Here is a 26,065-nt window from a genome sequence, read left to right as displayed (position 1 = left end):
ATCTGATGACATAATGCCTAGTGTGTAGTGTACCCAGCTGAAGTTTACTCACAGAAGATAGTGAATTCCAAGAGGGAAGTCACGTCCTCTGACACACGCAGTCTTCTGATAATAGTCTGGTAAAATTATTTGCTCAGTAATAACACTGAAAAATGGAAATTGGTGAATAGCTTAGTTTATTTATTAACTTCTTATACAAACAGGATCATTAATTACGATTACTTTTTATTTATTTGTTTTGCTTAATTGCCACTACAGAAAATAAACAAGAAGTCTGCATTGAGCAGTGACGGATGCTGTATACTTATTTTGCAAATAAATAAGGAACATGATAGACAATGATATGAGAGTACATTTGTGGGTAATTATGCCAAGGGGATTTTCCTGAGTTTAGCTGTTTACACTGCCACCCCCAAACCCATTTTAGCTTCCTGAAAACAAAAATGTCATTTAGAGGCGCGTGTCCGGCCAGAGTTCTGCCTCCCAGGATGTAGAAGTGCATTATTTTCCCGCATGACAGGAGATGATACAGAGTGCGGATGGGTTACAGAGGGCAGCTAGGCAGCACTCATTTCTATTGTGTAGAAAGCAGACTGGCATTTAGGAAATCTACAGTAGGTGTCTCTTCTAGTCAAGTGTAGGAATGTGAGAGGCTGCGTTGAGGTAATGAGGGACAATTTCCATAACACTTTCACTGCTGATCACAATTCAGAACTTAATCTCCTTCATTTACTGCATATACTAGTGATGTGCAGATTATTAAAGAAGTAAAGGAATACTATACATTTCCTAAACATCCTTCCCCTACTACCACTAGTAGACCAATGGAGAGCTTACTTACCAGACCCAAAACAGGTGCTTTCATGTCAGAAGCCAGGAGCGGTTTTAGGTGCAGGCTAGCAGGGTGGGCGCCCTGGGCGCTGTGGCCTGAGGACGTGGCCGCAGTCACCCCGCAGGAGCCCGCCATCAGGGTTGTAGCCGGCGTGTCGCGTGCTCCGGAGCCACTAGCTGCCCCCATGTGCCCTGTTAAATCCGCACTGACGCCCCGGCTCCCTATCTCATTCCGCCCGGCTGGCTGCAATGGGTGTGGCTCTCTCCCCTCCTCCACTCACTGCTGTTGCTGGGACTGCACTGCAGACATACATAATAAAGCCACAGAGCCAGTCTTAGCCAATTTGATGCCCTAGGCAAAATTTTGGCTGGTGCCCCGTAGCACCACCGCTAGTTCTGCATCTGACCCAGCAACGCTCGGGCAGTGGGGCCCACCGGGAGTTTGCCCTGTGCCCCTGTGGGCCAGTTGAATTCTGCATAATGCCACACAGTAATGCCTATAATACCCAGAATTCCACACAGTAATGCATCTTTCACATACAGTATGCTTGGATGCCCCTAGACATGCTTGGATGCCCTAGGCAAATGCTTAGCCTGCCTATATCTAAAGCCGGCTCTGTAAAGCCAGGCTGGGCTGGGGATGGAGCAGAGTCCTAGCAGGGGGATGTGAGGAGAGGAGTCCTGGCAGGGGGAGTGCTCTGATCCCGCAGGGAGCCCCCGCGCAGCATGGGCTCAATCAGACAGTGAGAGAGACAATAGCGCTGAGTCCTGGACAGCGCTGGAAATATAGGCAGAGGGTGAAGCCAGGGAAAAGGAGGAGGGGGTAGGGGGAGAGGAGGAGGGGGACCATAGAGGAGAGTGAGAGGACACAGCTGAGGAAGCTGGGAGTGATAGCAAGCTGGCTGCTGGGCAAGGTGTTAGAGGGGACAACAGGTATAGTGCCTGGAAGGAAGATAGGGGGACAACAGGCATCTGCCTGGAAGCAAAGGGTGGGGTGGGGGGACAACGGGGAACTGCTTAGTAAGGAGAGGGAGAAATGTGGATGTGCCTGAGGTAGAGGCTGCCTACTGGGGATTTGGTCATTACGGTGTGTAGAATAATGTGCAATGGGCATTACTATAAGTGAAAATTACAAATAATATAAAGGGCATGAATCCGGGTTTTTCCCCCCTATTTTTTTGTTCTTCATGTGTTGTATAAGGGGTTCTACCTGGCGTACCGTGTATAAGGAGTACTACTGTGTAGTGTAATGTGACTGATGGACACTACTATGCAGTGTAATGTGATTTGGTCCTATTCTGTGGCCATTCTGTGAGGGGCAGTAGGCTGGTTGCAGGAGGGAAGAGGGTAGACACTGGGCTGGCAGGGTGGTAGAAACTGAGATGAGAGTCAGTAACATGGAGGGAGACACCAGTAACATGGAGGGGGACACTTTGTGAATGGGGAGCACTGGGAAGGATGAGATTGGGGCAGTGAGATAGGGGTCGGAGGGAGGAACACTTGGTTGAATGAAGGGAGAACACTGTGGCTGGACTGGCTGGGGGGTTCTAGGTGGGAGGGCCATGAGAAGGGCACAGTGGGCTGGTTGGGGAAAGAAGGCAGGGAGACACTGGTCTGGCAGGATGGGAGACACTGGTCAGTAGTGGTGGGGACACTAAGCTGGAGAAGGGGCAAACACTGGGGCACTGACCTGCTGCCATTTCATTTCTGCCTGGCCCGTATACTCGCTGCAGCCCCCGCGCTTTCGCAGCAGCTTCCTGAGTAGCCTTTCCCGCATTCTCTGCCATCCTTGATCGCCCACTCTATCACCTTTGAACTGCCGGGGGCCTAGCACTGTCCTCCGGTGGCAGACCCAGCTTGCCCTGCTGCCTGCTCCATCACTTCTGAGAGGACCTGTCACCCAGCAGCTAAGGCGGTTCACCCCCCTCTGCATTCTCTATCACCGTAGTCTGCCACTCCCCACCTCCCCACAGCCAGGTGTGCCCGGCTGCCATATACAGTATGTGCTGCAGCCGCTGCCAGGAGAGGCCAGGGGAGGGTTGATAGGCTGACCTACAGCCAGCAGTCCTTATTACTGGTGGCCAGCATGTTGCTGCTGCACTAGTGTGCAGTACACTATAAATAAAAAAAATTACAAATTCAGAATCCGCCTGTGCCCACATCGACCTCTTATCAGCCTAGTAATGTAACTTACTGGGAGTCTCATACAGGTAGTGCTGCCTCCAACAGGGAAATATCATTAACAATACCCTTCTAGCACTTTAAGACAATTTATATCCTTATCTGACCCAAAGAAAATTCTACCGGAAAGGTCTGATGTCTAATTTCTGGCGCCAGCTCTTAATATCTAGCTTAACCATGTGCAGTCCTGTCTAGATCTATGATATTCTATGTTCATTCAAATATTAAGATAAAACTTAAATCCATCATAATATGATGACCTACTAAAATGTATCTTATAAGTAGAAAAGAACATTTAGTGCGCTGGGATTTAATTTAACGCAATTACAAAGCATTATGTTTAGAGGCACTTTCCTTTAATGGAAATACTGTATGTTGTGGCATTGTTAAATAGATATTATTCTCAACAGACTCGTTTTTCTGTGCAAAATTGTCTCTTTATGAAGTCTGATTTCTTAATGCTACAGGTCTAGAGATAAATTAGTGGAACCCTTGAAAAGGTTTCATGGTTTAAGGGTAGATGTATTAACCATTGGAGAGTGATAAATTGGAGAGAGATAAACTATCAAAAAATCAGCTCCTATGCATAATTTTTCAAACCCAGCCTGTACCATGGCAATTAGGAGCTGATTGGATGGTACTTTATCTCTCTCCAATGCTTAGTACATCTCCCCCTAAACTCTATAATATACTTTTTGACATCTCCCAAACATCTATATATTTAATCGGCTAAGCAATTTCTTTGTGAGAGCATCTACTCTGCAATGACAACACTGATTTTGATGGTTCAGGTGATATTTCGATAGTGTGTGATGTAGATGTGCAATAAGAATTTTGATAAGTGGTCTGCTAGTTGAGGAATAATGTGTCAAAGTCGTGATTTTTTTTCCCCATAGAAAAAGGATTGACAGGGGGGCCTTTGGGTTGTAAATTGCAGCGAAGCCCTTGCCAATTTTTTTCTGCCATAAATTCAGTTGATATAATGAATTCTTTCTAACACATTAGGGATACAGCAAAATTTCAGGATACAGTAACATTCGGGATACAGTTAGATTTCGTGATACAGTTAAATTTCGGGATGCAGTAAACTGTTGGGATACAGAAAACGTTAGATAAACTTTATATAAATGCGTTGTAGAACACACAATGGGGGATATTCAATTGTTTGAAAAGTCAGTTGGGTATCTGTTTTTTCCTATCTAAGAGACAAGAAAAAACAGACACCCAACCAACTTTTCAAACAATTGAATTCCCCCCAATGAATTTTTGTTTTTGCTCAATTTCGAGCAATGCGGTTTACTAGTTTCCTTATATACCTCAAACACCCTGACACTAACATAAGCAGGAGATGGAGAGGTAACATTGTATTATAAGATAACGTGATCTTTTCAACACTTGACATGGCTTTAAAATAAGCAACACTTTAGAAAATGATCTGATTAATCAGTTCGACAACATATTTCCCATTTGTGCAGAGCAATACTTAGGGGGTAATGCAGACCTGATCGTAGCAGCAAATTTGTTAGCAGTCAGGCAAAACCTTGGGGGTAATTCCAAGTTGATCGCAGCAGGAATTTTTTTAGCAGTTGGGCAAAACCATGTGCACTGCAGGGGAGGCAGATATAACATGTGCAGAGAGAGTTAGATTTGGGTGTGGTGTGTTCAATCTGCAATCTAATTTGCAGTGTAAAAATAAAGCAGCCAGTATTTACCCTGCACAGAAACAAAATAACCCACCCAAATCTAACTCTCTCTGCACATGTTATATCTGCCTCCCCTGCAGTGCACATGGTTTTGCTCAACTGCTAAAAAATTTCCTGCTGCGATCAACTTGGAATTACCCCCCATGTGCACTTCAGGTGTGGCAGATATAACGTGCAGAGAGAGTTATGGTGTGTACACACGGTGAGATTTTTCTTACGATTTTGACTATATAGTCAAAATCGCAAGAAAAGTTAGTGCAAATCGCAAGGTGTTATGCCACTTGCGATCCCGATTTGATCCCGATGCGCGGTCCCGCCAGGTCGGTATCGCAAGAAAAGATAGACTGTGCAGGCAAGTCAATCCTTGCTAGATCTGTGTACTATCTAGTTCATCTCACATGTCAATTAAATCTCACATAAGCCAAAATCACAAGCACACATAGTCCATATCTAAAGAAAAGTTAGTCAAAATCTGTGCTATCTGGGCTACGGGGAGTTCAGGGGAAATCGCAAAGTGAAAATCAGGCATAGCAAGGATCTCACCGTGTGTACACACCATTAGATTTGGGTGGGTTATTTTGTTTCTGTGCAGAGTAAATACTGCCTGCTTTATTTTTACACTGCAATTTAGATTTCAGTTTGAACACACCCCACCCGAATCTAACTCTCTCTGCACATGTTATTTCTGCCCCACCTGCAGTGCAACATGGTTTTGCCCAGTAGAGAAAGATTTTGCTTTTGCGATCAACCTTGAATTAGGCCCATAATACAGAGGATTTAAGTAATACAGCAATAGACAAGCAGGATTGGTGTAGGCAGTTTGGGTAATAACTTCCAAGGGTTGTTTAGTCCACCCTCACAAGGTACCAGGTGAGGCAGCCATCTTGGGCGCACTACGTAGGATTTCCCTGGGTTATATATGAACCCTTGACTAGTGAGAATGTTGACGTGATGATGTAATGTTGGATACACCCATTCACTGAGATCCAAACCAAAAATAACATTTGCTTTGTTTAAACAGGACCTGGTAAGATTCACCTACAAAGTGATTCTTTCTCTCTATAAATCATGCTTCATGCATGTTAGTTTATTCATGAAAATAGCTAATTCACTTTTACATTTATACAGTCAGCCTGTCGTCATTATAGGGAATTTTTTACATATGTATGTTTAAACGTTACCACATGTCCTTATACAGGATCACTTTGTGCTACATGTTTAGTAACCCATCTTCATTTGTCTAAACAGGAGGGTGGTTCAATAAGTAAAGTAACGACCTCTCACGTTTGTAATGTTCTCTATTTCATTCTAATTTCCCGCCAGGAGAGAGGGCAGTAGACCACTGCTTCCCCTCATGGCCATTAGACTTTTAGCAGTCATACTGTCCTAATATCAGTTGTAAGATAGCAGGGCTGGCGGAAACATGGCCAAACATTGAGGTGCGTAGTGCAGTGGTCCCCAAACTGAGCGGCTAGGCACCCTGGGATGCCGCGAGGCTCTTGCAAGGGTGCACTGGGTTGATGGTCAAGGACCAAATCAAATTATTTACAGTATGGTCAAAGTGATAGGCAAAACCATTGCTGATGGGTGCCAATCATAAAACATGTGGACAATCAGAAGAAAAACTCTGTCAACCACCACATAACTGACCCTATGGATGACTGCTAGGCTAAATTTACTTAACATCATATTTTCTTTCCACATGTATCAAGAAAAAACTTTTAGCCTATGAGATGCCGTGGAAAAAATACTGATACTCTAGTTTGGTACCACTGGCGTAGTGTGATCACCATTCACCTCGACAAGCTGGCAATTAATTTCAGATGCTGATGTGCCCTTTAGATGTAGAAATCTGATTACACTAAGCATCTCAATGTCTGATCACATTTCCGCCAACCCCGCCATCTAACAGCTGATGTTGGGATTATGACTGATATGAGGCTCAGTTTAATGGCCGTGAGGGGAAGCTAGTCTACCTGCTCTGGCCTGGTGGGAAATTAGAATGAAATAGAGACATTACACATGTGAGAGGTTTATTAGCTTACTTACTGAGCAGCTGTCACAGTATCTAGCTGCTTATTTGGTAATATGGCACTAGTAAAGAAAATGCAACAAACTCATACAGTAGGAGCAGCGGTATGGGTGTTTTAGTACCCCCAATATTTATGCTGCTACTAACCAGGTCTATAGATGGCAATTTCTTTTAACAACAAGAGCACCTGCAATCCGGAGGCTACCATGTAGTGTACCTATAGGAATGAATCTGATTTTAGTTTTCTTTACTGTGGGCATGATTCATACTTGAACACAAACCCGAGGGTTTGAGTACAAATACGATGTACACATGTGAAAATTGGACTTGCAATGTCGCACCCAGCCCCATGAGCCCTGTGATTAGACATGGTATGGCATCTAGGGGGCGGAGCCCAGTAGTGTTCTTCAAAACAGGGGCGTGTCGCCCCCGTTTTGAAGGTTTGATGGGTCCAGGGTCTGCGTCATCGGATTCAGACTTAAGGGCCCCATACACTACAACGATATGTCTGAGGCTGAAGTCGGAGGTGATTTCCCTTGAACTCTCCCGGGAGCATCCCGGGAGTGGTTCTACACGATTCCATATGATCTGGTACATTTTGCATGCGATATATCATATGCGATCTCAGCCATGCCTGTGGGAACCGACATATCACGAGTGCAGCACTAACGATCTAGGGGAGCCGATCCGACCCTCACGGGAACGCGGATCGGATCGGAAGCACCTCCAAAATGCCCGATTTCACTTAATATATTGGCCCGAATGCCTGAAATTGGATGAAATCGGGCATTATCATTCTAGTGTATGGGGCCCTTTAGACTTCCTGGACCCGAGTGCCCGGCTCCTACAGCCAGATACTAGCAACTATCTTCTGGAAGGCGCTAGAGAAATGACAAGTAGAATCTGACTGGTTGCAATGGGCAACATCTCCACTTCTATAAACCTGCACTTTAACAATATACTCCCTATTATATACCCATTACTATCAGTGACACTAATATGTTTAATTCAGAACTGTCATTATTTCAGCAATCATGATCGTTTCATATATTTACATTGTTTCTTGACAGACCTCTGGGCTCTGGCTGAATTTCCGGACACTGGTGGGAGAAGATGGGCAGTGAAGGAGGAAGCAGTGCCCTAGGTCCCCTACAAGGCGGAGTACACCTCATTGTGCTGATTTGCTTACTTAGGCTGTCAAGGTGCCATGCTGAAGTGCCCATAAGCCAGACACCAGGGATGCGCATTCCCGCCAGAGGAGGCATCAATCTAACTGACCGTGGAACTGGCAACAAGCACCAGCCTCTGGTCTTTAATCATGTCTACAATTTCAATGTTCCATTGGGATTTCCCTGCACAGTGGAGCAAGAGTCTCCAGAAGAAGCTAGCTGGGTGTCTCAGCAGACAGAGAATACAGCAGATGCTGGGAGCCAGATCACCTTCACACACAGCATTCGGGTACCGCAAAGGTTATGTCAGTGCTACACAGCCCCACTTGCAGTGCAGCACCTCCTCAGCAGGATTGAGGCACTGGAAAGAGAGGTGTTGCTGCTCCAAGAACGCTGTAATGACAGAGGATGTCAGGACGCAGAGGCCACAGGTACGAGCTCTTCCTTCAACTTTTTAGACATCCTATTTCAAATTCATACAGATTTATTGCAAGAAACTCTACAAGCCCAGCATACACAGGTTTTCATTATCTACCAAGAGCCATTGCCTATAACATGTTGAATCATGTTATAGGCAAATGCATTCTGCAGGAGACTCCCTTAAGTATTAGCAATCTCCCTAACTCCCTGAATAGTCCATCAATCTCCTTGATTACAAGTGATCCCCATTATGCAGCTTTTACATTCTTGGGGAAAAAGATAAATCAGAGATACATACATCCAAATGGGATCATGACAGTGCCATTTCCCTGTATTGGTTATAAGGCACAATGATCCCTATAGTTACATGTATTTTAAATCAGGTTTCATGTGGCCACTTACAGTAAATGGAACCTCTTGTAAAACACAACACACAAACAAATTCTGAAAAATATCAGTGTCTTTTCTTCAACAAGTAGATCTTACTAACGTCCGGGCTCATTTACATTTGAATGTAAGTCATGTTTATGACACGCCTCTCAGATGTAGCGGTACACGCCCGTGCTGATAGGTGTTACTTTCACAATCTCCCTGAAATGTTTTTTCAAAAGTAGGCAAGTATGAGTATATACGGATATAGAAGAAAGAGGAAAGAGAGACTCTGTGTTGGGGCACACTTGGAATTAAATAATTTAAAACTTAACTTTTAATCTAGTAAGATTTAAAATTAAATATACACAGACAAAAATATAAAGAAAGATAAAAATAAAAATAACACCTCTAGATTCAAAAATGTGAACTCTGGTTCAAATACAAAAGTAGAAGAATATTTTGTATTTGAACCAGAGTTCACATTTTTGAATGTAGAGGTGTTATTTTTATTTTTATCTTTCTTTATATTTTTGTCTGTGTATATTTAATTTTAAAGTTTACTAGATTAAAAGTTGAGTTTTAAATTATTTAATTCCAAGCGTGCCACAACACAGAGTCTCTCTTTCCTCCTTCTATATCCGTATGTCCTATTGACTCTGGGAGCACCACCAACCCCAAAGATTTAATACCCATCCTGAGAATCGCATTTGAAAACTCCTTCATTGTTGGTTTCATAGAGGCCTTACACAAATAGAGCCTATTTTCCTTACATTTTTCTTAGTCCTGTGTGGTACCATACAACCCTACTGCTGTACTAAGTATGAATATATCCTAGTTGTAGTCTTACTAATGTACAACTCTTTTGTAGACCACACTGGCTTCCTTTCCTTGGTGCTTTTTCTAACCCTTTTGATACAAAAGTCTGTTACTTTTAGTATTGCACTTTTTTTTTCCGCCTTCCTAAAATCCAACACCTTTGTTTTTGTGTGGCACAAGCTCGACCCTGTCTTTATAGTAAACCATATTGCTTGATGGTCACTACTACTTAGGTTCTCACCGACATATATTGCATGTCTGATATTCTGTCATCATTGGTGAGTATTAAATTTAATATTGCATCTTTGCAAATGGGCTTCCTCACTAATTGCTTGAAGCATGCTCTCTGCAAGGAATTTTGAAATTTTAACCCTTCTAGTTAAATTTGCAAAAGACCTCTCCCAATTAACATCAAATAGATTAAAGTCTGCCATGATTTTGACTCTTTTAAGCCATTTTAGTGATGTCCTGTAATAGGTACCTGCCCCTGTCCTGGTGCTCTATAGATAACCCCAGTGTGAATAGTGTCCCTCTCCCCCATTTCTATGGTGACCCAAAGGGACTCAGTTTTCTCTTCAATATTTTGTATTAAAGTAGCATTTATGCTTTTTTAACATATGTTGCTGCCCCTCCTCTGATTCTTCACATTCTGTCCTTCCTAAATAAAATGTATTCTAGTATAGGTATGTTCCCATCATGATTCTCATTGCACCATGACTCCCTAATAGCCACAATATCCAGATCATCCCTTGTCAGTATCGAGCTCCATAGCTTTAAGAATTTTGTTTGTGCATATGCTATTCCTAGCCACATTCAGACAGCACATATCAAAATGTCAAGTTTAACATTGATATTACCTGTTTGGGAAAGTTGTCCAATTTGTTTTTCCTAATTAACTGTTCAGAAATCACACTTGTTCTTTTACAACATTGCTGCAACCCTCAGCCACGGCTGCACCTACCTGAACTAAAGACATAGGGGGTAATTCCAAGTTGATCGCAGCAGGAATTTTGTTAGCAGTTAGGCAAAACCATGTGCACTGCAGGGGAGGCAGATATAACATGTGCAGAAAGAGTTAGATTTGGGTGGGTTATTTTATTTCTGTGCAGGGTAAATACTGGCTGCTTTATTTTTACACTGCAAATTAGAATGCATATTGAACACACCACACCCAAATCTAACTCTCTCTGCACATGTTGAATATGCCTCCCCTGCAGTGCACATGGTTTTGCCCAACTGCTAACAAAATTCCTGCTATCAATTTGGAATTACCTCCATAGTACAGTAAGTCTGCTACACCTGACCCCAAATGGCCAAATGATCAAGGAGATAATTAGCACTGTATGTGAGTCACAACCAGGCAGCATGCAACATGCAGCCTGCAGCATGCAACAATAATCATGATTCACTGAGCAACACCACCACACAGGCAATACCAATTACAAGCAAGTCATTACATCAAACACTTTAAAAACATACATGAGTTTGTATTAGAGAGAAATGTCAGTTGGATTTTGCAGTGTGCAGCATAGAGATGACTTCTAATAGTTAATAACACAGATGATATGCATGAGATGCAGAGTATATTTTGCAGCATGATAAATAATTACATACTTTTGTGGATTTAATGCAGTTTGGGGGTCATTCCGAGTTGTTCGCTCGTTGCCGATTTTCGCAACGGAGCGATTAAGGCAAAAATGTGCATGCGCATGGTACGCAGTGCGCTAAGTATTTTAGCACGAAACTTAGTAGATTTACTCACGGCCGAACAAAGAATTTTCATCGTTGAAGTGATCGGAGTGTGATTAACAGGAAGTGGGTGTTTCTGGGCGGAAACTGACCGTTTTCTGGAAGTGTGTGGAAAAACGCAGGCGTGCCAGGATAAAACGCAGGAGTGTCTGGAGAAACGGGAAAGTGGCTGGCCGAACGCAGGGCGTGTTTGTGACGTCAAACCAGGAACGAAACGGGCTGAGCTGATCGCAGTGTAGGAGTAAGTCTCGAGCTACTCAGAAACTGCTAAGAATTGTTTATTCACAATTCTGCTAATCTTTCGTTCGCAATTCTGCTATGCTAAGATACACTCCCAGAGGGCGGCAGCCTAGTGTGTGCAATGCTGCTAAAAGCAGCTAGCGAGCGAACAACTCGGAATGAGGGCCACTATCTGTAATAATGTTGGTTTGTAGTATGTTTACAGTTTGTTTTCCTTTGGTTTAATGCCAATATAACGTTGATATTGATATGAAGTTGACACTTTATAACTGGACACTTCATATACTAGACAACCTGCCATCCTAACCTATACTGAATAAATATGGCTAGAGACATGTTTTCATCCCGAAAACTATCCCCGCCACCTCACACCAACTCCAGCAAAAGGTGTTAATAAAATCTAACAAATGTAAGATCAGTAAACCACTCAATCACTATAAATTCTTGACACAGACAGTGATGAGTATAGTTTATTAAACTGTAGGATGATTCTCTGTGATGCACAGGACAACTACACAAATTCAAACAACAATACTTCTCCAAACTACCAAGATTTTAGTAGGTCTTAAGTTATAGGGTAAGGCATTGCTACTAAGCAATTAAGAGGGTCATTCCAAGTTGATCGCACGTAGCAACTTTTTGCTGCTCGTGCAATCGACCTGATGCCGCCTATGGGGGAGTGTATTTTAGCATAGCAGGGCAGCGAACGCTTGTGCAGCCCTGCTATGCTAAAAAAGTTTCACGTAAAACAAGACCAGGGCTGCAGTTACTCACCCAGTGCGACGGATCCAGCGATGAAGGTCCCGGTCCTGACGTCAGACATCCGCCCTCCAAACGCCTCGACACGCCTGCGTTGGACTCACCATGCCTGGAAAACGGTGAGTATCCGCCCCAGTACGCCTCCTGCCTGTCCGTCTTCTTGCGAACACCACTGCGACCACATTTGTCGCTGGCGGCGGCGTTGCCCGGCGACAATCGTCACCCGGCAACGGTGCGCGTGCTCAATGCGTCCGCCGCGCATGCGCATTTCTGACCGTTCGCACCGCAGTGAAGAACCGCTGCGTGCGAACGGGTCGGAATGACCCCCTAAGTTTTCATATAAGAACAATTTCTTAACAAACCAGTTTAAAAGTAAAAAAAAATTAAAAGCGTGTGATGCACGGGACTTTATTTTCACTTTCTGGAGAATCACCATGTAGCTGTTTATCATATAGAAATGGAAATAGTATTTCCACGTGGCTGAAAAACTACAGATAGCAGTGTATATACTTGTACTGGAAATAGATGTTGAGTCTGAGAGTGGAAAAAGAAAAATGATAAATCTGTAATACTCCCTCTTATGACCTAGCCCAGTGGTTACCAAACTTTCTTGAATCACGGCGCCCAAGAGTGTCAGCATTTTTTTCAAGACAATTCTAGGATAAAAGTTTATTATTGATATATTTGGGAAAAAAATATAAAATTAAGTCAATTGTGCCTACCTGTCACCCTTAGGCTCAATTATGTGGTGGTGTACAGTTGCGCTTTTGTTTGTACACGTTTTATGATTGGCAGCCACTAGCATTGGTTTTTGACTATCACTTTGGCCATAAATAATTTGATTTGGTTCTTGACCACCAACCCAAGGCACCCCTGCAAGAGCCTTGCGGCACCCCAGGGTGCCACGGCACACAGTTTGAGAACCACTGACCTAGCCCCTGATTCTATAGAAATCTACTTTTCGTATTATGGGTCTGATTCAGGTTGCATCGTAATCGCGATGCGATCGCAATTTCAGTCATGGACCCCACCGGGCACATGTGCAGGTCCCATCCTGCGCATGTTCTGCAGGTAATGTGGTCGGCCAGCATTAACTGCGAACACCTCTGCCTAAATGACAGGCAGAGTCGTTCGCGGGGCAGGCGGCGACCGAGTGTTTTCGGGGTGGGAAATGGGAGCACGTCTGTAATGTTTTGGGGGCAGCTGCGCGTCATCACACGCAGCCGCTCCGATTAAAAAAATGGCGGCAGGACTTCTACCATTGCAGCCAGACTGCATCGGCAGGAGGCATCCACAGTTTCTGAGACCATGCTGTCATTGCGGAGCAATCGCAATTACAGCGTGATCGCAGTCGGTGGCTGGTGGGTAGCATGCTGGGCGGCCCTGCCCTGCGATGGGCGGCCCCTAGCATGTGATTGAAGGGATTGCAGATTCCTTACTGAATAGGGTCCTATTTGCTCAATTATCAACAGAAGAAGAGATGGATAAAACATAGCTTAGGGGGACATGATAAGAAGTGGCCCATGGCAACCAATCAGCATTGACATAATATTTAGAATTTGCATACCATAAACGTATACAGAGCAGCTGATTGGTTGCCATGGGTCACTTCTCCACTTTTATCACTGCTTAGTACATGTCCCCCTTAGTATCTTAGTGCCTACACAAATTAATTTGGATTCTGACAAGCAAGAAGGGAGATACAGCATACCTCCCAACTGTCCCGCTTTCAGCGGGACAGTCCCGCTATTCGGACCCTGTCCCACTGTCCCACCCGCGGGCAGCAGTGTCCCGTGGGTGGGGGGGCAGTTGGGGGGAGGCTTTGATCACCCGCTGCTCTGCTCTGCAAAGCAGCCGGTGATCACAGAATACATGCTGTGCACATGCGCACGGCATATATTCAGAGCTAGGAGGGGAGCGGGGGCTGCCCAGCTGCTCGGGGAGCACTGGGCACGCCCCCAAAAGGCAGAAAAATGGTCCGTTTGACGAGACCACGCCCACTCAAGCGAGGCTACGCCCAACACGGGTGAGGCTACGCCCCCTTTTCGGGTCGGCGGTATGATACAGTAGTATAAAAATAAGCCCTGTAATCATTTGCCTGGATTTATTTAAGTAGTTAACCACCCTGCCCATACGTAGGTAGTGGCACCCCCCCCATTTCCTGCGTTTGGACCTCCCTCCACAAAAGCGCTCTGTATTCTTTTGTAGGATACCAGATAAACTGTGCATGTTCAGAGCAAGAACATCCCAGCCTATTACCATTTGTCCGTTCAATTTTCTCCTAAAACACTGCTTACAACCGCCTCATTTATGTCTTAAATTTGTACATTGTGTTTCATCGGAAAGTCTGCTCAGTATATTCAGCTTCAAGTAAACTGTTCAGGGACTCCAATACTTGTCCAATTCACTAAGCTGATGCATTGTGAAGACAGAATGCAGTTTTGTGTAAAGCCAGGCCTACACGGTCAATTTTCATTCTCTGCAATTAAGTCTCAGATTTTATGCGATTGATCTCATGAGATTATTTATACAATAGCAACAGTTCCCAGCGTTCCATGTTCTCTATATTAACTAGCATTTCCTGCCCAAAATCGCCTTAGATCTCTTGAATGAGTGATTAATCTCTGAAGTTGACGTGGCGTTATTAACTTGCAGCACTTGCAGTTGAAGGAGATCATCGCACTGTTGCAAAATGAACAATCTTTGTTATGAGATTACTCTCGAGATCACACACCAGAAAATCATCCATGTCATTTAGCCCGTACACATCCATCCAACATTGGGGGTCATTCAGACCTGATCACTCGCTAGCGTTTTTTGCAGCGCTGCGATCAGGTCAGAACTGCGCATGCGTATGCACCGCAATACGCAGGCGCGTCACACGGGTACAAAGCGGATCGTTGCTGTGCGATGGGTTTTATGAAGAATCCATATGCACAGCTGATCGCAAGGAGATTGACAGGAAGAAGGCGTTTGTGGGTGGCAACTGACCATTTTCAGGGAGTGGTTGGAAAAACACATGCGTGTCCAAGCGTTTGCAGGGCGGGTGTCTGACGTCAATTCTGTCCCCAGACAGGCTGAAGTGATCACAGCGACTGAGTAAGTTCTGGGCAACTCAGAAACTGCACAAAGTTTTTTTGTACAGCTCTGCTACACATGCGATCGCACACTTGCACAGCTACAATACACTCCCCTGTATGCGGCGACTATCTGATCGCAGGACTGCAAAAAACTGCTAGCGAGCGATCAGGTCTGAATTACCCACTATGCACAGTAGTACAACCCGTGAACCCAAATTAAATCCTTACACTAATCACTTCAACAACTATTTTTTTGTTTATGTTCCCTTTTTATCAGCCTTTACTTTATCACAAAGCTAGTTTCTGTTTCTAACTTTAATACCCCTCTCTATGTGACACGCCCCTTTGCTTGTAAAGATGTTGGTATGTATGGGGTGCAACATTTTGCATAGTCATAAACCGGGTACACACTAGCCGATGTGTGTACCCGGCGATATTGGATGCGGCAGGGACCCGGTGGGGTGCCAGCATACACACTTGCCAATGCTGGCGGGGAGGAAGCGGGCACGAGGGGAGCGAATGTGCGGAGCAGGGGCAGCATGGCTTTCGTTAACGAGGTCCTCCCTCGTCTGAACTGTTCAGGCGAGGGAGGGGGTAGTTAATGATGCGCGGGAGCGCACTTCGTTAACGATGTTGAATGTACACACTAGACGAGATAGTAAAAGCTATTGCTCAGAATGTCCCTTCTGAGCGATATATATTTGACTTTCTTTTCTAGTGTGTATGGAGCTTTACTGTAGGAGCTTGGTGAATTGTGAAGTTACTTACTTAGTGCTCTATTCATGGAGCAGTGAAGTGTAGTGTCAAGAAATGAGCCAGTGGAGAAGTTGCCCATGGCAACCAATCAGCTGCTATGTATAATTTTATAGAATGCACTTTATAACTGTTACCTCAACACTGATTGGTTGCCATGGGCAGCTTCTCCACTGGCTTACTTTTCCATTCTTTTCACTGCTTCATGAATAGACCCCTTAGCGCTAGCTAGGTGTAAGCTGTACAATCTTTTAAGATAAATGGTAGTGTGATGTTAGTGTATTAGAATGCTTAATATTTGTAGACATTCCCTTACTAATCTGTGTAAGCCTGAATCTTCAGTGATGGTCCCTGGGACCAGGGGGATGCTGGGAAATGGGTGGTCCAGTGTGCAGTGTGCCTGGAGTTGGTGAGGGAATAAACAGCACAGCAGTGAACTCACATGTCTCTGTGTCCTGATGACTGGATTTACAAACATATGAACAAAACATGGTGTCAGAAGAAGTTTAACTTGGACTGCTAGTGCTCTCAGAGTGTGAAAGAATCTTGCAGAAGTCTGTGGCTGTGATACTCTGTGTCTGCAAAGCCTGCCGTGTGCTGCTATCTTCAAACAGTGCGTAACCATGGATAAACTAGCTCCTCCAACCGGCATGCTGATGTCTGAAAACTGGAAAAGATTTAAGCAAAGGTTTAATATATATCTTGCTGCATGTGGAGCTGATTCAGAGGCTGACAAAACGAAGGCATCCATTTTCCTCCATGTGATAGGAGAGGATGTGCTGGACATTTATAATAGTTTTCAGTTTGATGAGGGGCAGAATATGGTGCTATCTTCTATAATGCAAAAGTTTGAAGATTTCTTTGTGCCAAGGAAAAATGTGACATATGAAAGATATAAGTTTTTCACATGTGATCAGACGTCTGTACATGGATTTGATCAGTATGTTACAGAGCTGCAATCACTCAACAAAACCTGTGAGTTTGGTGATTTAAAGGATTCACTGATTAGAGAGAGAGAAAAACTGAAACAAGAGTTAAATCGCATGGAAGCCTTGGGTGTGATACAGAAAGTTGATGAGCCTACTGAATGGGTAAGCTCCTTAGTAATTGTTGAAAAGAAAAATGGACAACTCCGAATATGTCTAGACCCCAGAGATTTAAACAAAGCTATTAAACAAGAACATTTCAAACTACCAACCAGAGATGAAATCATGTCGCAATTTGCGGGAGCAAAATGGTTCAGTAAATTGGACGCATCTTCAGGATTCTGGCAAATGAAGCTAGATGAGGCCAGCTCAAAGCTTTGTACATTTAATACACCAGAAGGTCGATACAGATTTCTTCAACTACAATATCTAATATTGTCTGCTCCAGAAGTATATCACAAAAAGATACACATGATTTTTGAACATATTCCAGGTGTTGAAACAATGATGGATGACATTATTGTCTGGGGATCTACAAAGGAAGAACATGATTCTAGATTGAGACAAGTAATGGAACTTGTCAAGAAAGTGAATCTAAAGCTAAACAAGGACAAATGTGAATTTGGCGTGAATACACTTACCTTTATGGGTGACGTGGTCTCGGATCAAGGTGTAAAACCAGACCCAAGGAAAATATCAGCCATAGTGAACATGGAACGTCCTAACAACAAAGGCGACATCAGAAGATTCCTAGGAATGATTACTTACTTAGGAAAGTTTATTTCTCAACTCTCTGAACGAACAGCCTCTCTTAGATGGTTGTTGGACAAAGATAACGAGTGGATGTGGTCACATGAGCAAGAAGAAAGTTGGCAAAACTTGAAACAGATCATTACAGAGCAACCAGTGCTAAAATTCTTTGATCCTGCGAAAACAATAAGAATTTCAGCAGATGCTTCACAATTTGGCCTAGGCTCAGTGCTGTTACAAGAACATGAGGATACATGGCAACCAGTAATCTATGCATCAAGGTATGCTCAGATAGAAAAAGAACTTCTAGCGATCACATATGCATGTGAGCGATCTCTTCAGTTTGTGTATGGTCAAATATTAACAGTGGAAACTGACCACAAGGCATTGATAGCTATCATGACTAAATCATTACATGACTGTCCCATGAGAATTCAACGAATGCTTATCAGACTACAGAAATATGATGTACACTTGCTGTACTGTCCCGGCAAATACATGTACATTGCTGATACACTTTCTCATGCTGTGGACAAAAGTGAAGGTTCCAAAAGTCTGATGGATGAAGAAATAGAAGCCTATGTTAATTTGATCGTAGCTTCTCTACCAGTGTCTCTTGCAAGACAAGAACAGATTAGGAAAGAAACTGAGACAGATGACACAATGAAAGTGTTGAAAGATATCATTCTGAAAGGTTGGCCAGCAGAAAAACATGCGTGCCCGCTGTCTATCCATGATTATTGGATGTACCGCAGTAACCTTACAGTTGTCGATGGTATTATTTACAAAGGCAATAGGTTTGTAATACCTGCACGACTAAGAAAAACTATGCTGTGCAAGATATATGAAGGCCACTTAAGAGAAGAAAAATGTAAGCGGAGAGCGCGTGAAGTTATGTATTGGCCAAGAATGAACCAAGACATAGCACAGACTACAGCTACATGTGAATTATGTCTTACCTATAGACCGAAACAACAAGTCGAGCCACTGAGTCCTCACGCAGTGCCAGAGAGACCGTACCAGAAAGTTGGCGCAGATTTGTTTGATTGTAATGGGAAAACATACATTGTCGTGACTGATTATTACTCTAACTACCCTGAGGTGAAGACACTACATACAACTACTAGTAAAACCGTAATCAATTGCATGAAGTCAATCTTTGCAAGGCATGGTGTTCCTATGGAAGTGTTCACTGACAATGGTCCTCAGTTTTTCAGTGCTGAATTTAGACAATTTGCCGATGAGTGGGAATTTGTCCATATTACGTCAAGTCCCCACTATCCACGCTCAAATGGGTTGGTGGAAAGTTCAGTAAAAACTGTAAAGAGTCTCATAAAAAAAGCTCAGGAAGGTAAAGAAGATTTCTACAAAAGTCTTTTAATCTACCACAGTACACCTTTACAGAATGGACTTTCTCCTGCACAAATGCTGATGGGAAGGAGGATTAGAGCAAATCTCCCGATACATGATGAATTGCTTAATACACATAACTCAGCGTTGGTCAGACTGAGTAAGGAACGTCAACAGGCGAAACAGAAGCTGTTCCATGACAGGCGAGCAAAAAGCTTATCTGATCTAAAATCGGGTGACCAAGTCCGTCTCAGAGATCACGAGAAAGGTATTTGGGTGCAGAAAGGTATTGTGCAAGCACAAGTAGCACCAAGATCTTATACTATACGTACAGAGCGTGGAACGGAAGTAAGAAGAAATCGGGTGGATTTAAGATCTCAACCTAACCATAATGAAGACAACATGACTGAAGAATACCCTTCATCTGACATGTATGATGATCCTGATAATGGTGAACAAACCACAATTCTAGAAAGGTCCAACATGGTCTATTGTCACGATCCTGACTGTAGTTCTCGTATTTGGTGACTTACCCCTGCCATCTGTCCTGGATCCTGTGTTGTTTTTGCTCTCTGAGATAAACAGCTTGTCAGCATCATGAGTTTCCTGAGTCCTGAGTTCTCTGACTGGAAGGTAATAGTTAACGAGCTCTACCTGTGATTAATCTTCGGTGTGAGTCTGAATTCAGCAATCTGAAGTTTAGGCCTAAAAGCCAGCATTCTCTGTTTGTTTGCAGAAGTTCAGGCTTCAGTGTTCTCTCGGCCTGCTAGGCCTCGCTCCACTTCACAGCCTAGTCTAGAGTACTCACATGACAGTGACTGTTCACCTGACCCAGAGCTGTCCAATCCTGTGCCAGCCTGAGACTCTCTGAATCACCTGACACTGCTCACCAATCACCAAGGACCAGGAAGTATAAGTCTGAAGGCTGGAGTTGGAAACACTGCCTGTTCCTCGTGTCACACACAGCTCTGTGCGAGCTTTGAAGCTGAGCTCCCTAAAGGTAACCCTTGTACTTTAGTTCCTGTAAAAACTCTGTTTCTTTGTTACCCAGTTTGGATTACATTTGTGTTGCCATTGATATCCAGTATTTCCACGAGTTTCAACTTAAAGGCACAGTTGCAGTGTTTCATCTTAAAGGCACAGTACAGTATTCCACCATCTCCACTTAAAGGCACAGTTGCAGTGTTTCATCTTAAAGGCACAGTACAGTGTTCCGCAATCTCCACTTAAAGGCACAGTTGCAGTGTTTCATCTTAAAGGCACGGTGCAGTGTTCCACAGTCTTAACTGGAAACCACAGCTGCAGTGTTCTACCGTCACAGCCGCAGGGTTCTTCAGCCTCGTATTAGAGTTATAGCCAGAGTCATCGTCCTACTTTCAGTTGCATTTCCAGTTATATCCGGTACCAGCACGCATTACAGTTGCATCCCAGTCTCACCAGTAACCAGTCCGTCTTACTATCTTGCCAGTAACCTCGAGTACATAAGCACCTACTCCTGTGACACTATATCCAGTACAGTCTCACCTATACATTCATCCTGCTATCAAAGTCCCTGGTGATCCAGTGGTCAGGATACGGCTTCCTCTGCCGAGGCCCGGGTTCGATCCCCGGTCAGGGATTGCTCCTTCTTCTCACTGATTCCTACAGACCAGCCTAATATTCACATAGTTCTCCAGTTGCCGGCACAGACTGCACTAACACCGGGTTCACAAAATCACAGTCATGACATCGATGAAACACAGACTGTGTATGAAAGACCCAAAAGGGAAATACGCAGACCTGAGAGACTCATTGAAACGTGTTAGATGATGTTCTTAATATGACGTTGTTAATTGTTGCATTGAAGCGTATAGGGCTTATCTTTAAAGAAAAGAGGATGTGATGTTAGTGTATTAGAATGCTTAATATTTGTAGACACTCCCTTACTAATCTGTGTAAGCCTGAATCTTCAGTGATAGTCCCTGGGACCAGGGGGATGCTGGGAAGTGGGTGGTCCAGTGTGCCTGGAGTTGGTGAGGGAATAAACAGCACAGCAGTGAACTCACATGTCTCTGTGTCCTGATGACTGGATTTACAAACATATGAACAAAACAGGTAGTAGGATGAAAGGCCACCATAAGAAATATCGGGCCCAATTACTCAGAGTGGGCATGACTAAGCATGGGGGAAGGGGTGGGGAATATTGGGCTCCTTTTGTCGATGCTACACGGATGAAGGAATCCACAATCCTGGTTCATGTGACCCTAACAAACCTGAGTACTTATACACTGCCCTTGGTAGGATGGACTTTATAGTGACATTTTCAGTCTTTGTACCAAAAGTATTTTCACACAGGAAGGGGGAGACTGATTTTTGGGGCCAGTGATTTAGGGGTCTATTCATGAAGCAGTGAAAAGAGTGGAGAAGTGAACCTGTGGAGAACTTGCCCATGGCAACCAATCAGCTATACCATACATTTGTATAGTATGCAAATTATAAATGTTACTTTAATGCCGATTGGTTGCCGTGGGCAGCTTCTCCACTGGTTCACTTCTCCACACTTTTCACTGCTTCATGAATACACCCCTAAAAGTAGAGCACTTTCACTTCATGATAATATGAATAGCTCTGTGCTCATGTTTTTTTTTATGCATTGGCCTTTTATTGTAAAGCTAGGTGTAGATATACTTTATAAAAACGAAGTGTAATACATTTCTATATTTTCATGTAAATTTGCACCTAATTGCTGTTGCAGTAAATAACCCTCAGCTGACTACAACCTGTGGCCAGAGACAGCGCTAACATTAAACAAATTAATGTGGTCGTCTAGAGCAACAATAATTCAGGAGCACCTAAAGTACTGAATGTGATATTATGATACTCATTTAATGGTTCTGTGTCAAGGAATGACTGGGAGCCATACTCCCTGCCTATCACTGACATGGAGGAGCAGTAGAGCATAAGGTATGGATGATTGGAGGGTCTGGATTGATATGGGACTCTTAATTGGGTATCGATAAGGCACAATTATTGTCAGGGGAAAATGTATTTTTATTCCCTGACATACAGTAGCGCTAATAGGCACATGTACACAGGAGACCCACATTGTTCACAGAACACAGCAGAACACTTCTGAAACAAAGCAGGCAATGCAAACAGGGCAATTATAGATACCCAGCTGATAATATCGCGCACAGTAGAAACCGGCCCTAAAATATCAATATTCCCGAAAAACCAATATTTGCTGTCCAGCTTTAGTAGCACCAGGCAGCACTGACATCACCCACCTTTGCTTCCCTCACTCCAACTGCCAACAACCACCACTACCACCATCACTTGCTTCTCCCAAGGTTAGCAGTGAGTGGGAGCTCAGTAACGGGGGTGCCTAGGGTGCCCAAATATCTGGTATTGTGGAACTACAAATCCCAAACTACCCTGGCAGCCTGATGATCTGTGTAGCAGGCTTGGGGACCAATTCATTCTTGTTTCTATATGTATGATGTAATGGGCCCATGTTATATTAAGGGCCTAATGTAAACAACCAACTTTATTCCCAACTCTGTATACACACTACAACTCGTGGTGAGTTGGATATGTAATTATGAGGGGCTCCCAATAATGAATACACCCCCCAGGCAAGTTTTGATTTGTGCCCTGTCAGCCAAAGGCTTACCTCTGCATTAAATTAACAAACCACTTCCACGAGTAACATATCACCATTCTCCCTGGTACAGTATATTTGTCTTGTTCATACATCTGGCAGGAGGTTACCCAACACTTGCAGTCTGGAGTAGATCCAGTAACCTTATGATAGATGTATTCCACAAGGTGCAGTGGGAGCAGGTAACACACTGGGTCAAACTCTGCATGTTACAGACATTTAAGAAAGGGTGATGGATGCACGGAACAGATTCACAGCTGAATTTACGTGAAAGCAGCAATAAAGCTCTGAAAATGCTTAGATAACACACAGGAGAGCTCTATAAGGTAACAGAGCGAGGAAACATAGTAAAGACTAATTAATATATATCTGACAGGTATTTATGAGGAATGGAGTCTCTGCAATCTCATTAGACAGTAATCTCAGCTCTGTCAGAGCAGGAGGTTGCTAGGTCGATGCAGTGGTCACTAAGAAAAGTGGATTGTTAAGTGGGAGAGGAAGTTGCAACCTGATGTATTGATGAACATCTCGGATGAAGAGAAGGATGCGAAGCATTGCAAACAGAGAGGAATCAATGCAGAAGGAAGTGAAAGGGCAAACACAGGAAAATGATGGCCTGTGAAATCTTTGACATATCTAGCAATTATCATAATACCCTATGGACTAAACTAGTGTTTCTAGACGACAGTTGTATCAAAAATATAGGAGGGGGGTTATATCTGTTGTGAGATGTTAAGATGTACAGCAAGAAATAGATTGAAATATTATATATATTGAAATAATATAACATTATTATTTTAAAAATAAATGATTATATTAGAATCATGTCTGCAGGAGGCACCAGTAAACCTAACCTGCAGAGTAAACAAATCATTCAGCCTCTACTCTCCCTGATTTCCTGGATTCTCCAGGATTTGGTGGCAACCCTCCAGGAGACTTTTCCCTTCACCCGGATTCCTGGATTCTTCAGTAATAAGGGGACCCTGGGAGCACCAGCAGTGCTCCTTGGCAGGAGGAGAACTCAGTAACTGTCTCGCGAGATGGTGACATCAAATCTCGTGAGACTGTGTTCAGCCCAGACTGAGCCGAAGCTGCAGTGATGTTGCCATCGGCAGCTCTTTCTCAGCGTTTTCCCGGGCTGCGCCTGCGGACCACAGACTGAGCCGAAGCTTCCGTGTCCCGCTGCCATCAGCAGCAATTCATCAGCGTTTCCCCGGGCTGCGGTGGTGAAGTAACGCCGTCCCGGCTCATGTGAGAAGAGCAACGAGAGCTGACAGGCATGTCAACCATATATTTATAATATAACGAGCATGCATGAAAAAATAGAGGCTCAAGTTATATATAGATATATGTATATTTTTTAATCAATAACAGACACCTTTTAGTAGTGCATTTGTTTGTTTAACCTGTTGAAGCTTGTTATTGATTAGGTTGTGTGCAAACACTTACATTTCCATGGTTCTTCCCTCTTTCACACAATCTAGTTTTAAGGCACCAAATGCCTGTAATTTATCCAAGTGGTGACTATTATATTCCTATTTATATAGATATACTGTGTCATTTAGATTGATTGTACGTAAAATATTTTATAAATATGGTACAGCATTTTATTTACATGGACATAGCTTGGTGCTGGGGGGGGGGTGGTGTTGGGGTTGGGATTGGGGGGTGGGGGGTGGATCTCCAGGAATCCATGATGCATGAGGTGGCAACCCTAGCCTCTACCCCTCTACCCACAATGCAGTGCGCACTTCCTTCCTTTACTTAACATTGCATGGCCCCTTGTACCTAGTTTCTCCAACATTAAAGTTGTTTAAGCTGACATTTTTTTAATTGAGATGTTTTAGTAGTATTGAAGAATCCCTACACTTTTTCACAGCAAGTCATATACATGCTTTGCATAGGAGCCCAATCACATGTGTGTCCCATGTGACCAGCAGTGTTTAACAGATTACCAGGTACCTCTTCTCCACTTACCACTCTTCCCAATGCCACACGCCCAGTGGCATAACTCTAAATTAGGTGCCCCCACCCAAAACGTTTCAGGCACCCCCCATCTCATGGTACCTGTTAATTGTCAGGGATTTCCCCGGCTGCTGCCACCACGGGTCTGTGGTCCCATTGCGCCTGTCCTGCTTGTTGTCAGGGGTACTGCTCATTGTCAGGGGATTTCCCCCCCCACACACACACACACCTCTGGCCGCGGTGGGTCTGCTGTACTGTCATGTCTGTCCCCATTAGAAATGTCCCTCCCAAAATGGCTGACACCTCCTCTATCAACCTTAATAAGTGTTTCCTCTGAGGCGGAGGCCATTTTGGGAGGGACATTTTCAGTGGGGGCAGGCGTGCGTGATAGGACCATAGAGAAGTTTCTCTTGGACCAGGCAGTTGTGTAACAATAACCTCCACAAACCTCCAGCGCCCACAAGACACCTAGCACCTCCAAGCCACCACAAGGTCTGTGGGGGCTACTGATATGCCACTGCACGCAGCTCTGTGCAGAATTAGGGGTTTTTGTTTACTACTTAATCATATTGAGTATGGGCATGATAATACATAGCCCAGAGGTTCTCAAAAGCAGTCTCCAAGGCATCTCAATGGTTCAAGTTTTAGGTATAGTCATGGCTCAACTAACTAAGACACATGTAGCCAAGCATGGATAAACTAAAAACCTGGACTGCTGGGGTACATTGAGGACGCATTTGAGGACCTCTGACATACCCTATACTATTCCCTGATGTATACCCAACAAAACAGTTAATTTATTATCAAAATTAGTTCAGCAGTTTTTCAGTTGAACCTGAACCATACAGACATACAGAAATACAAAGGGGTCTAGTCATAATGCAGTGAAAAGAGTGGAGAAGTGGGCCAGTGGAGAAGTAACCCATGGCAACTAATCAGCTGCTCTGTATAATTTTATAATATGCACATGGGGGGTCATTCCGAGTTGTTCGCTCGTTATTTTTTTTTCCGCAACCGAGCGATTAGTCGCTAATGCGCATGCGCAATGTCCGCAGTGCGACTGCGCCAAGTAAATTTGCTATGCAGTTAGGTATTTTACTCACGGCATTACGAGGTTTTTTCTTCGTTCTGGTGATCGTAATGTGATTGACAGGAAGTGGGTGTTTCTGGGCGGAAACAGGCCGTTTTATGGGTGTGTGTGAAAAAACCCTACCGTTTCTGGGAAAAACGCGGGAGTGGCTGGAGAAACGGGGGAGTGTCTGGGCGAACGCTGGGTGTGTTTGTGACGTCAAACCAGGAACGACAAGCACTGAACTGATCGCAGATGCC

At 43.9% G+C, this 26,065-nt stretch overlaps 1 protein-coding gene across 2 annotated transcripts in view; it reads left to right on the top strand.

The window, feature by feature from the left end:
* The window catches only part of TNR (tenascin R), a 765,126-nt gene that overhangs the window by 339,925 nt on the left and 399,136 nt on the right, over positions 1 to 26,065 (top strand). For both annotated transcript variants that reach the window (XM_063939699.1, XM_063939698.1), the window contains exon 2: positions 7,818 to 8,347. In XM_063939699.1, the coding sequence (XP_063795769.1) occupies positions 7,861 to 8,347 (487 nt within the window). In that variant the 5' untranslated portion in view covers positions 7,818 to 7,860. The remainder of the gene's footprint in view (positions 1 to 7,817; positions 8,348 to 26,065) is intronic.

This window comes from Pseudophryne corroboree, chromosome 9 (assembly GCF_028390025.1).
Source record: "Pseudophryne corroboree isolate aPseCor3 chromosome 9, aPseCor3.hap2, whole genome shotgun sequence".
In the NCBI taxonomy this organism is placed as follows: domain Eukaryota; kingdom Metazoa; phylum Chordata; class Amphibia; order Anura; family Myobatrachidae; genus Pseudophryne; species Pseudophryne corroboree.
The sequence above is the reverse complement of the archived record's forward strand: the minus strand, read 5'-3'. Positions and strand labels throughout refer to the sequence as shown.